The sequence below is a fragment of the Myzus persicae genome, unplaced genomic scaffold (assembly GCF_001856785.1).
Source record: "Myzus persicae strain clone G006 unplaced genomic scaffold, MPER_G0061.0, whole genome shotgun sequence".
NCBI classification, from domain to species: domain Eukaryota; kingdom Metazoa; phylum Arthropoda; class Insecta; order Hemiptera; family Aphididae; genus Myzus; species Myzus persicae.
This window is the reverse complement of record NW_019104300.1, coordinates 641,668-655,200: the sequence shown is the minus strand read 5'-3', so window position 1 is coordinate 655,200 and position 13,533 is coordinate 641,668. Positions and strand designations below refer to the sequence as shown.

The 13,533-nt window shown below is 27.9% G+C and overlaps 1 protein-coding gene across 2 annotated transcripts; it reads left to right on the top strand.

Annotated features, from left to right (window-relative positions):
- The first annotated feature begins 447 nt into the window (after positions 1-447).
- LOC111041020 (thiamine transporter 1-like) lies at positions 448-12,833 on the top strand. Of its 2 annotated transcripts, XM_022325162.1 has the most exons (10): positions 448-718; positions 846-1,160; positions 1,255-1,425; positions 2,237-2,450; positions 2,524-2,625; positions 8,254-8,381; positions 10,626-10,728; positions 11,168-11,348; positions 11,904-12,045; positions 12,627-12,740. In XM_022325162.1, exons 2-10 carry the CDS (start codon positions 1,035-1,037, stop codon positions 12,738-12,740), a joined length of 1,281 nt encoding a protein of 426 aa, XP_022180854.1. In that variant the 5' UTR covers positions 448-718; positions 846-1,034. The 2 variants fall into 2 exon arrangements, with proteins under 2 accessions (XP_022180854.1, XP_022180855.1); XM_022325163.1 differs by lacking the exon at positions 448-718 and having other exon boundaries at positions 931-1,160; positions 12,627-12,833.
- Positions 12,834-13,533: the final 700 nt, after the last annotated feature.

The following is a 13,533-nucleotide window of genomic DNA, read 5'->3' as shown; positions in this document are numbered from 1 at the left end:
ATATAAAAAAATAGATACCATAGACCATAGAATCTTTTTTCTATGCCATAGACCGTACCATCGAGTACGTTTTCAACAAGATGAGAGATGTTTACTATAAATTTATTATAAACTAATTTATACTTTATAGGTATTATAATAGTTATATAATTATAATATTATTATAATAATCCACCTCGTCGTATTCTGTATTTCTGTATAATATTAATGTTGAGCCAAATTTTTTATAAAGGCTAGTAAAAAAAAAATATTAATGCGTATTAATTTCTATTCATCATAGTGCAACTTTACTATAAATGTGTTCACAGTGATAGATAGGATAATATTATTATTAATAATTGTTATTCATTACATCATCATATTGTATAGATGGTTATTGGTTATCACCATGGCTATAGATACTATAGTATCTATAGCCATGGTTATCACTTATCGAAAAATTACAACCGTTCTCATAACATAATCACATTTATTTGATTGTAACGAAATTACGAAAGACGAGACGACGAAACTACGAAAGTGCCTACAATATTTTGTATCTCAATTCATAGGACACAGATTAATTCTGTGTTAATGCTCTGTTGTTTATGATGTTTCTCTTATACCTGGTAATTCAGTAGATAATAATTGTGCTTAATCGTTTTATCCGCGTTTAGTTTATATATGTTTTATCGATTATCGGTATTCGAGGTCATGTTTAGATAAAGCTATGAGAAAAGTAAGTTGTCTGATTTAAAAAAGTGTAGTTTTTATCATTGCATAATTTTTTTAATGATTTAAAATAGGTGTTATATTAATATTATATTTCTATTTATGTATTTATTTATTTATCTTATCTTAAATAGGTACCTACTCGAGTTAATATTATGGATTTAAACAATACATTATGGTGTGACATGTCTTTCAAGTTTAAATACAACGAGTATTGTGTACATACATGTACAACAGAATGCTTTATGTGATTCTTAAACAGCGGTCTGCTGTCTAACTGAAAAACTATGTACTAGAGGACCGATTTGAAAATATTTTTCAAAATGGAGAAATGGTTAATTCAGTCCATATGGATTGCTGTGTTTGGATTTCTGAAAGAATTTCGACCCGAAGATCCTTACATCACTCAATACTTAACAAATCCGCCCATGAATTTTACAAATCAAGAAGTAAGTGTATTTTAATATAATAATATTTCAAATATTTAAAGTAGATTTTATTCACAACAACATTATAGGTTTCTAATTATATTTTTATTTAAAGGTAATTCAAGAAATATTTCCAGTGTCCACTTATACTTGTCTTGGCCTAACAATTGTTATGTTTTTGATTACTGATTATTTACGTTACAAACCAATTGTTATCCTGAATGCTTTATCAAGTTTTACTGTTCAAATATTTTTGATTTTTACTCGAACAAAGACTGACATGAAGGTGGGTAAGTCATTAAATAACCATTTAAAAGTATAATTACCAGATATTAGGCTGTTTTAATTCTATTTAAGTTGATAATTAATTCAGAGATTCTTATAGGTAAATTAAATACTGTTTTTAGAATAATGTACTTATTTGTATTACATGAACCTAATAATTATTTAAAAATAATTAAATACATTTTTTTTAAAAATAATTTGTAGTAAATAACTTATTAAATAGATTTAACTTAATATATATATATATATTATATAATATATATATTATTATATATATATATACTTAATATATATTTAACTTAACTTTAATTATAAGCTGCCATGGATATTAAAAGAAAAATATATTTTTATATTTTCAAGGATGGTAAGAATATTATCCAGTGCCCTGGTTTTTTTTTATATTTTAATGTTATAATGTACAAACCATTTTAAATTTTAAAATTATCAATTAAAGTTTGCTTCAAAAATTAAAATATTATGAAATTCTTATGCGGGGCCCTAGATAATGTTCACACCTTTAAATTTTTTATGAGTCAATCATTCAAATATTAAAAATAATGGAGTAAATTGAATTCTCCTGAATGTAAAATGTTCTATGCTATACATTAGTAATATGAGTACAGTACATGTGGGTATAACATCTTTTTAATCATACTGTTTATAGGTGATTTTAATACTTTTTAAATATATTATATTTTATGATATAATTATGGCTTATAGGTATATTACATAAGTTTCATTAAGACATTTTATCATAAATTAATATATATAACAAATATAACAAATTCTAATACAACTGTTGTTTGATGTAGATAATGGAAGTATTTTATGGCACCATGATTGCCTGCGAAGTTGCATACTATACATACGTTTACTCAAAAGTAGATAAAAAATATTATAAAACGGTTTCCAGCCACATGAAAATGGCATGTCTTATAGGCCGACTTGTATCGGCATTGCTTGCTCAAACATTGATTGATAACCATATATTAACTGTACCTCATTTAAACCATTTGACATTAGCTGGTATGACATTTTGTTTTTATTTTGTTTTGTAGATGGTTGTTATGAATTAATTGTTATGTTTATATCATTACAGGTGCAACTGCATCAATATTTTGGGCTTTTGGTTTACCTTCAATTAAAAGTAGCTTATATTTTCATCAAAGCCCTGAGCATACATACATAAGAGATAGTACAGGTAAAAAATACATATTCTTCAATAAAATACAATGTTTGATATGTCTGGCTTATTTTATTGTTTGTTTCATAAGCTTATGATTTAAAGTTGTAGATGACATATTGTTTATAAATAGAATGCATTATTTTCTAATAGTTTTCCAGTTGAAGTAAACATTAGCGCTTAACAATTAATAATTTTGAAATAACTCAATAACATTTTAAAATCCAAGATGAATTATTATAGTTTACTTTACCTGATGACCGTAGCACACCCAAGGCCGTGGATTTGGGGCTGAAGCTCTCTCAAAACTATTTTTATGCTAGATTATACATGATTATATACTCTGTTAAGAAAGAATGTTCACATATAAGAACAGACCTCAGCCAGTTTTTGTCGGCAGAGGTCAGAAGCATTGTCAGACACTTCCCTTACCAAGTCAATGTGCAAGACCAGTGCTTTGGAACAAAACCATGCACATGCTCAGATGCTGACCGCCTTGGTCTGTTCTTATTTTGAACAGAGTACAGTTTATTGTTGTGTCACAAATACATTACAATTAAGGTGGTTTTTTTTTAAAAATTTGATTATCATGTTAGATACTATAAAATAGTTGTGCCTGAAAAAGTTTGTGTCAATCGCCAATCGATTATTTCATTGAAAATTATTTTTAGTTTTATATACTGGCAGTTAGGTCGAGCGTTTATAGGCTGTCACATTTGATTAATTACTAGTAATAATAATAGTTCATTACTGCTGACTGTTAATGTCATGAAAGTCAAAATTGTCTTAATTGTGTATTTGTGTGTAAGAAGAAGTAGGAAAATTGGTAATTCCCCTCTTCCCGAATAAAATAAAAATCCTGGGTACTCACCTGCCTGATGATATGTAAATATGTTTAATGTAAGACACTTTTTACTATGTTATATACTAAAAAGATAGCAATAGCTATTAGGTAAGGTAAGAAGATTATATGTGGTTAAATTGTGTTGCAGTCACCTTTAAAATTTGCACAAAATTAATATGTAAATGCATTAAAAATGTATTAATAACTGATATACTGTTATATGGTGTTATTGTGGTATTATTTTCAAGAAGTGTAGTGAGCAAGTTAGGTTGTTTTTCTGTTTGTGTAGTTGGTTGTGTCATGTGTTATGAATTTGTATTTCTATTATTGTAGGTAGTTCCTATTCGTGTCTGTTGATCTTCTATTTCCTTTTGTCTTTGCATCAATCATCTGATTAGTTTGCAGTTTTTCTCCATTTACCGCTATTGTCTACTTTTTTTTTTAATTGCAAACAGAAAACACACTATTACATTTTTTAAATATTTATTAATTTATATTCCTAAAGTACGAGTATTGATTACTTTGGTATTTTGATTCAAAATCAACAAAAAAAAAACCCCAATTAAAATTGAACAACTAATCTGAAATATTCAGTGTATACAGTTATTGCGGACACAATGTATTCAATAGTCATTATGTCATTATACATACATAACAATAAAGTATATTATACCCTACTAATACAACACACCATGGATTTAAAAATAAATGTAAAATGCTTTTAAGTGAGTTCCTATCTAGGGAATATATTTTATTTTGCTTACCTTAGTATAATAGTGTAGAATAGTGTTATGCTGTTTTGTTTTGAATAGTGTTTACGTTTGTTGTATGTAAACGTGACAATTATTGTTAATTTAAAAGTTGATATTAATCTGAGTTTAATATTGTTGTTTGTTGTTGAATATTTACGCTTTGCTGTTTAGTTTGTTATTTTTTGAGATTCACTTGGAACAGTTTAAGAAATTAAATCATTCAAAGTACAATATTTGATAAATACTAATAGCTTTCTAGTTCGCTTTGCTTAAAATCTAAAACAATGTAATGTGCACTAGGAAGGTACTGCATATTTATTATTACACCTATATTGAAATATTGCTATTCATTTTTGATATAGACATATTATGGTAAATATGCAATATCAATGTTTTACAGTGGAGGGTTGGTTTTAGGGTTAATTAGCTCCTAAAATCTTAAAACTATGACAGCACAAGACATTAAAAAGTCCTTGCTGTGCCTTGCGTTTCTTCTGCCTTTTACATGTAGAACTAGATAAAAGAGAATATCTGATAGGTGCGCAGATCTTTGGGGCATGGTGTCTCATGATTATCTCCTGATTTTAATGGATGATACCTACAACCACTCATCTGATGGCTGATATTACTCTTATTAAAGTTGTGTTGAGGTTCACAGTCGCTGAATCATGATCAAGTAGTGAAGCCGATTGCTGGTAGCAATGGTGACGCTAACCCACGTTCTGGATTGTCATCCTGGACGAGACGGGTTATTTATTCCCGGTCAATTATTGGATGATAAATGTATAGCTGAAAAATGTTTTCGGTTGGCTCCATGCTCGAACCTAGAATAAAATCCTAGCACATTCCTTGCATAGTTTTTGACACTAATATTTTACATCACTGATCAATGCACGTTTGTTGACTAAATAAATACCCAATAATAAAAATGTAATTTAAATAGTTTGTGTTTGAATTATATAAGTACCTATATGAAAAATGCACAGTCTAGTTAAGCTAAAATTATAGAATAGGGAGGCATAGTATAAGTCATAAGATATATCAGATGCAGCTAACGACAATATTTAGTTTATATCTAGTTTATATTTAATTAAAATATTAATTCACAAATTACTTTATTGATATGATATAAAAAATGTTTATGAGTTTATGACGGTATATTTTTAAAAACTTTAACTTCAAGAATAATTTTAAACAACAAGTTACACATTTGTTTAGTCCTCACTCTAAATTTGTAGACTCTAAACTCGCTCTGTTGAGTAGTAGGTTTTGATCATATTCAATATTATGACCAGGGTTCAGGAGTCAGGACTTATAGCACTAAAAAACACTAGAATATGCACTTTTATATGACCCGACAAACTTAAAAATATGCACTCAAAATGAAAAAAAGCACCTAAAAAGGGATTTATTTCATATAAATATAAAAAATATTGGAATTTAAATTATAATTATTAATTAATAAATTCAAAAAAATAAAAGTAAAATCTTTAAAAATTGTGTTTTGAATATTCTGAAAAAAAATATGCACTTGTGCAATTTATCGATCACTAGATAGATTATTTTCATAATTTGCCGAGCGATACGAATGTAAGAATGTAGATAAGTACGCATATCAGACGTTTTTCAATTAACCATCTCAGATAACTACATGGTTTTCGATTTATTGAGTATTTATAAATCACGTTCATGTGCAATATTTTTGTGACAGATAGCTTTAATTAATACATTTTGAACAATAATATTCGCCAATGTTAAAAATCGTTAAATATGCGTCAGTGTAACAAAAAAAAATGTGTAAAAACCTCTAAAATATGCAAAATAAAATTTCATATTTAATTTCTCCGTAATATAAAACGTATTTGTACATCACTCTGCAATGTTTTACATCACCTATGAATTATGATGGATATGTAAATGCTATAAGTCCCGAACCCTGTTTATGGTTGTTGAGTATCAGTGTGTCACTTATTACTAGGTATTGTGGATGTGCAATTTGAGTCCAATAATAAATAATTTTTACAAAAAAACGATTCTGAGTGGACAAAAAGTTAGGTTAGTATAACCTAGCAGTTTTTCATTTTAAATTACTGCTAAAATACAAAATTGATTTAGTATTAAATTGGTGTTGGGTTAATATTCACTTTTCCTGTGTCGTTTTTTCTTAGTTTTCTCAATTATTAATAAAATATGCTAGGATTTTTTTACCTTCGACCCTCCTCCATTTTCAAGATTTTCCACCAAAAACTAACGTTAATGTTGAAGATTAATTTTTCTGTTTCATTGTTCCATCATTATAAAACCTAGCATTCGTTGCTCTGCTCAAAATCTTAAATTGTTAGGTACCTATGTATTATGCCTAGTATTTGATATGCTTTATGATCTTTCACATGTGCGGCTTGTGTATAGAATACTTATATTCTTATATTTCATAATTATGAGATGTTCATTATGCATTTAATTTAAATATCTAGCTACTATATCTAACTGGTTTTTGAAGCCATTTTATGGTTGTTGTGTCCACCATAATTATACTTTTGTAGAGTGACTTACAAAATATACTCGCCTCTTTTTCTTTCAATAATGCGGTTATTCCATATCTGATTTTGGAATTTTCAAGTATACTTAAAGACCATAATTTCGAATTCTTGAGATTTTTTGTAAAGAGTGTTCTGTGGAGATACAAACTATTATGACTTGGTATGCATCGAGCAAGTATCAAGTACAAGAACTATAGCGACCCGTCTGCACTTTCCTAGTCCGAACACACTGCCACTCTGGTCTAACTGGGAGAATATCGTAGGTTGATATGATCGCGGTGGCTCATTGTCACGTGTCCAGCAGTCCTGCGTGTGAGTCACTGGTTCAAATCCCGTGCCGTGCGTATTTTTTCGATATCCTCCCACTTAGGGCGGAGCGGCAGTGTATTCAGTTGAGGAAAGTGTAGACGGGTCGCTATCGTGCTTGTACTTGATACTTGCTCGATGCTTACCGCGTCATAATCCCACCCAAAAACCAAACATGTGAGCGCCACCGGTGCGGTGGGTTCCTCGGTCGCCATCCGACCCTTACGAACGAAAGACGTTGGTCAGAGTAGCAGTGTGTACGGATGAAGAGAGAACGAAAACGCTGGTGCCGTATCACTTATGTTTTTTGAATGAGAACCCCCTTTTCTACTATAAATCAATTTTTTGAAAATGTAGACGTATCAAAGTCGAAATTCTGACTAGTAGTACTTGAGTTATTGAACTTTGTGTACTAAGGATATTGGGTCCATGTAAATGGGTTTGAAAAATATGGGGTCTAAACAAGTGATTTAAAAATGTTTAGTAATTAATATTAATCCATCAATATATTTAAATTGTAAAAATGGTCCAAGTGTAACAAATACTAGATCCAATGTCAGTTATCACATCTATTTTATATTTTTAGCGACGATGTTCTGGGCATAAACATTTCAATACCCGAGAAACTACTTGTTCGAATTTTGTATTAGGTACATGGATATTTTTAAAAACATATTCTCCAAAGGTGGACAACATTGTTGATTATTATGGACTATACTATTATTGTAAAATAGTGCTTTTAGATAGAATTTGATATAATCCTGATGAATACAACATTTATTTTCTCACTGGTTGACCTGCTTATACTAACTATATATAATAATCTATATTTATACTTGTAATTTTTTTCCATCAAATGGCTTTTTAAATATTAAATAAAAACAAACAAAAATATTATATTTTTAATTTAATTTATAAATGTTGAAGAGTTAAAAAAATATAAAAATTCTATTACAGTTGTATTATGTCTTGCGTAAATAAGTATTTATGTACATTTTATTTTTATAGGTACAGACTTTTTTTTAAAATACTAATATTAATACAAATGAATGACAAGGGTTGTGGAGTTTGACTAACATGGTGATTTGACATTTTTTTTCAGAGTAGTTTACATACAGCTATGTACTTAAAATACATCTTTTGCATTTATAATACTTATGTGTATATATTAATATATAAATATATAAATATATATAATTCATAGATGTTAATGTATCCAAACCTAAAACTGTGTGTCAAAGACTGTGGTCCGACTTCATCACGGCTTTCACAAACCGTTATGTTCTTCAGTGGTCCATCTGGTGGGCTTTAGGCACATGCTTTTATTATCAGGTTCGGATTAATTTTGTAATAATCAAGTTGAATAATTTATAAGAAATAAGACGTATATTTTGAATGGGAATAATTTTTTTTATAGTATAGTTGTTAAAATAATTTAAATTATATTATGATTATGATCTATAGGTTTATGCTCTGTTTCATCATGACTTTCTCATACACATGTAAAACATTGTCTCGTAAAATCTACAACAAAGCAGATATACATGGTAATTACAGCGTCTATATGATTCAAACGCTCATTTAATGTTCTTCTTATTTCTATTTTTGCCTGGGGTGGATCTATGAAAAGGGCCAGGTCGGACTGTTTCATGATCAAAATCAAAATCAGATAATTTTATTTAAATTCAAATATCCTCCGTAAAATGTACGATGCTATTAATGAATATACACTTGCATTAGTTATTTGATCAACATGTAAACATATTTATGTTTATAGAATTACAAAAGAATAATGAGTTGGTTTAAAAATGTATGATAAATGAAAGCTTAAAAGATAATTTGTTATATATATAAACTGAAACTGGTGTTAAAAATGTCCGACTTGTGTACTACTTTAGTCTGCCCCTATTTTTAACTTTTAACTTTTCAACATTTTAAATCACAATTAATAAGATACATTTCGAGATAAAAATATGGCAGGTATATTAAATATTCTATTATAACATAATATGTTAACATATTATTATGTTTTTTTTTTAAATTTATAAAAACAGTTGATGTTGTTTAAAAACTGAGAGTTTCAATAAAATATTTATTTAAAAATTAAAAAGTCTATTCTATGATTTTGAATTAATTATTTACATTATCGTATCCACCTAAATAGTTTATTTCATTGAGTATTTTTATATCATATTAATAAAAAGTTATATTCTATAGTATTCTGTAACATAATTATCGTAGGTACATAAGGCAAAGACCATTTTGTATCCTTCCCTGTGTAAGCCTTGTGCTCTAGTGTATAGAGTTACGTGATCACGTGTAGAATTTGTATTAGCTATAGCTAAGTATTGTATTTATAGTATATTAATACGAATCTGACAACATAGCCCAAACAAATTTGGATTTTTCGATGTTTAGAATAATTTATTACTTTCAAAAAATGAAATAGTAATTTCAAAAATTTTCACAATTGTAACCATTACAGTAATATTTTGTTCACATCGTTATATATATATATATATATAAATCAATAATCAATATTGTTGATTTGTATAGTGATGATTTTATTAAAGACTCGTGTGTGCGTGCCAATGCAAAATGATATGATACTCGGCTAAAAGCGTATATGGTGTCGCACGATATTTAATAATTCTTAATAGAATTCCAGTATATCTATTGAATGCATGATATCCGAATTTCATTAAGTAAAATTTTAAACAAATTTTCACGAAACGAACGGTTATCCCGATTAAGTTAAATTACTTTTGCTTTGTAGCAAAGTAGCATACATTAGATATTGGTAATAATAAAGAGACGATAATATTCAGCGACGCAAGTCACAAACGTTATAAGTATATTATTATTATATATGTATACGTAGTTGGTTGTGGTGAATAATTTAATAGTTATTATTTTAAATAAAAAAATTAAGTAGTTTTTTAAAAATTGAAAATTTGAATTAGTTTTGTAGTGTAATATCAAGCCATTTCCCATTGTAGTGAAGGTTAACATTTTTTAAGTACGAAAATACGCTTTAAAGTTAAAATGTTAAAAAAGTAAAAATTAAATAAACAAAGATCACGATGTATGTTAATACTGAATAAAACAGATTAAAAAAACTATTTTTTTAAAAAGATTTTCAGTTATAATTGTAAGTGTATCAAATTATAAGTTTTAATCTTCCTAAGTTAAATTAATAATATATACACATATTTGAATTTTTAAGTTCTTATAGGTACTTACTGTTATTTTATCAAGAGTTCTTTTTTCATTTTATTCATATTAAATCACAATCAGGAAGCAAGTTGAGCAAGTTGCCTTTTATATATGACCATTATGGTTTAAGTTATTGTATACGTTGAAGTTAAAATCTAAAATATGAAATGTTCTTATCTTAAAATACAGACCTATTCTATTGTTTTTTTTATATTATTATTAAATTATATAATCTATGAAAATATAAACGTATTGCTTGTAATAATATATATTAATTGAGTTTACTTTCTATTTTATATTTATTATCTAAAATATTTGAAGTATTAAATTTTAATTTTAATAAAGTATTAATTCGTATAGTGTATGTCGTATTCCCAATCATTATGGCAAGAAATATACCGAGATGGTACGGATTTGCAAGTGACCGATAATGGATTAGTTGAAGCTATTTATACGATAATAAGTACGTATAAAACTATTTTCATTATTTAATCGTTTTTATATTTGGATAGCATCTGGACAATACATTATTTTCCGCCGACATTTAAATTTTTGTAAGAGTATCTTCCATTGTCAATTTCAAAAATTTGACTGTCATAACAATATATTTGTGTAGAACAGTACAAGGATTGTCATAAAAACAATAGTGTGTTAATAATAATTGTTTTTTTAAATCACTTTAAAATCTGGGTGGCTAAAATTTCAAAATGGGGGTGGGACGCTTAGCACTCCGAGCCCTCCTAATTGTGACAATGGTTCCGCCGTTTAATGTAATTATTTATCAATACTCAAATAAACAAGATCTTTATAAAGTCATTAGTCTTGTACTATTGTCTCGTACATTTTTAAAAAATTGAAAATTTTTATGAGTTCTTTAATTATATCGATGTATTTTTTTGAAGGTACACTGGGAGTTTATTTGGTCGGAATCATAACAATACCAAGTTGGTGGTTAGTGGGTACTTTAACTCTTGGCCAAGGCATATTATTGTTGATAATGGCTCAAGATACATTATTATCACACGCATATGTTGGCTACGTAATGTTTGGAACATTTTATCATATCATGGCCACTGCAGCCAAGTAAGTATAGTGCAATTCAACGTATTAAATAATAGTATGTGGCTCGGCGTGGCGCGTTGACTGCTAGCCTAACCCGGAATGCGACTGGAAGTAACGGCCGCAGCTACTAGCTCCCGGATGGGTGACCACCCGGGTTCATAGTAGTTAAAAACCTTGCCACACATACACGTCGTGTTTGCTACCCATACGGTAACAACCGTAACAATCGTAAAAAAAAATAACCTACCGTATCAGCCTTACCCCTACCACAGTTCATAACCCATACAAAAGCTAATGGCCTTAGTCGCCGGGCTTAAGTTGAATAAAAAAAAAAAAATAGTAGTCATAATAATAGTATTTTAAGAATAAACAAAGAGAAGAATACTCTTCTTGGCGATTCAAAAAATTTTTATAAAAATAATGTACAGGCTTTTTTTAAAGAAGGAAATTTAATAAAATCTAATTTTAATAGTATCTAGTTAAAATATTTTCCTTCGAAATCATTAATTTTTTGAATCAATTAGGTGTTTTTGTTGATAATCTCATAATAATTAAATACATATTTATTTGTTTTAGTTGTGAAGTAGCTAAAAATATACCTGCTGACAGCTATGCATTGGTATTTGGAGTTAACACATTCATGTCACTCTTATTGCAAACTTGTTTGACAGTGGTTGTAAATAGTCCGATAGGTCTCATGTTAGACATTAGAACACAGGTAAAGTTATTAATTACTATCATAATTTATACATTTTGGTTTCCATCATAAACCGACAATTATAGAACCTACATGGGGTTTACCCACTAAATTCTTTTTAATAGTTTGCCATGTATTGTACATGCTGGCACCTGTTACTTAGAAGTTACTACAGTTAAACTAAACTAAAATTTTATTGTATCTGGTAATACTGGTCCTCTTGGCTATAGATCTGGGTAGATCATATAAAATGACAATTTACTATTATCAAACTATAGACGAAAAGCCCTTTATAACTCACTTGGTGAATATATTAAAATTTGGTTTGAAAGCAAAATTACTTCTAATATATCCGCTGTTGATTCCGACAATATTCAAAGACTTAATGGTGGCGCAGAGACCAAAATCTGAACTAATCAGTCATTTGTGACGAAAAAAAATAAAATCTGGACCAATCAAAGTTGTTATGAAGAATTGCCATCGGGTGGCTGTTTTTTCACATATACGTGTCAAATGACGGTGTATATTATTATGCCTGATTATTGTAAATATGTATTAGTCTTGCATATTGTGTATATAAAGAATACTTTTTAATTTTCTAGTTTTACGTATACGGCGGAGGTTGTTTGATAATCGGAGTTTTATACACCACCGGAGCATTGTATTCAACATATAACACGATGATGAGACATAGAATTTTTACAACGTCGAATTAAATTGATTTATATTTAACATTAGCATATATATTTTATTATTATAATTATCGTTTAACTTTACGTCTTTTATTAAAAAGTTTTAAAAACGAACAAGTGTGTTGGTAATTATATATTTTAACATCCTACTCCTTTCACAACCCTGACAAGCTTACAAAAGTTGATGAAGTATACTATATCTATATTATATTTTATCGGTACTTATATTTAATATTCCATACGATAATTTTATATTTTTAATTTCTTAAACATTTTTGTTATAGTAATAAAGTTAAAAAATGGTTCTCACCACTTAAATTTGGAAAATTATCAGTTATTATACTATTATATAGTTTTTTAATTATCCAGAAATGAAGTAGGTATCTACTGGAATTTTTTTAGATTTTTTATTTATTTTTACTTAAGTTTCAGCTCAGAATATCTTTTTTGAAATCAATGCTTGATATGATAATAATTGTTTTAAAAATGAAAACAATCGGTACTTAGTTTTTATGGCTAAAATAACTAGTACCTATGTGATTATATTTATTTGTGCTTTTATAGTGAAACTTTTCTAATAAACAATTTATCTGGTATAGATAAGTAAAAAAAAAAATGAAATTTCTTAAGTAAAATTAGCGTTTAATAATTTCCAATTTTACATGGAACTAAATGAAACATTGAAAAAATAAAAATTGCAGTTGAATCTAAATGGTTTATTTATATTTTAGGATAACAATATGATATCACATTTAAAATATATTTTATATTTATGTCGTATCTATAGGTATACGATAAAATAAATATAAATACGGTA

Coding starts and splice junctions, on each gene's coding strand:
- LOC111041020 (XM_022325163.1), top strand. CDS start 1,035: ATGGAGAAATGGTTAATTCAGTCCATATGGATTGCTGTGTTTGGATTT. Junction 1,161..1,254: donor TGAATTTTACAAATCAAGAA/GTAAGTGTATTT, acceptor TTTTATTTAAAG/GTAATTCAAGAAATATTTCC. Junction 2,626..8,253: donor ATACATAAGAGATAGTACAG/GTAAAAAATACA, acceptor TATAATTCATAG/ATGTTAATGTATCCAAACCT.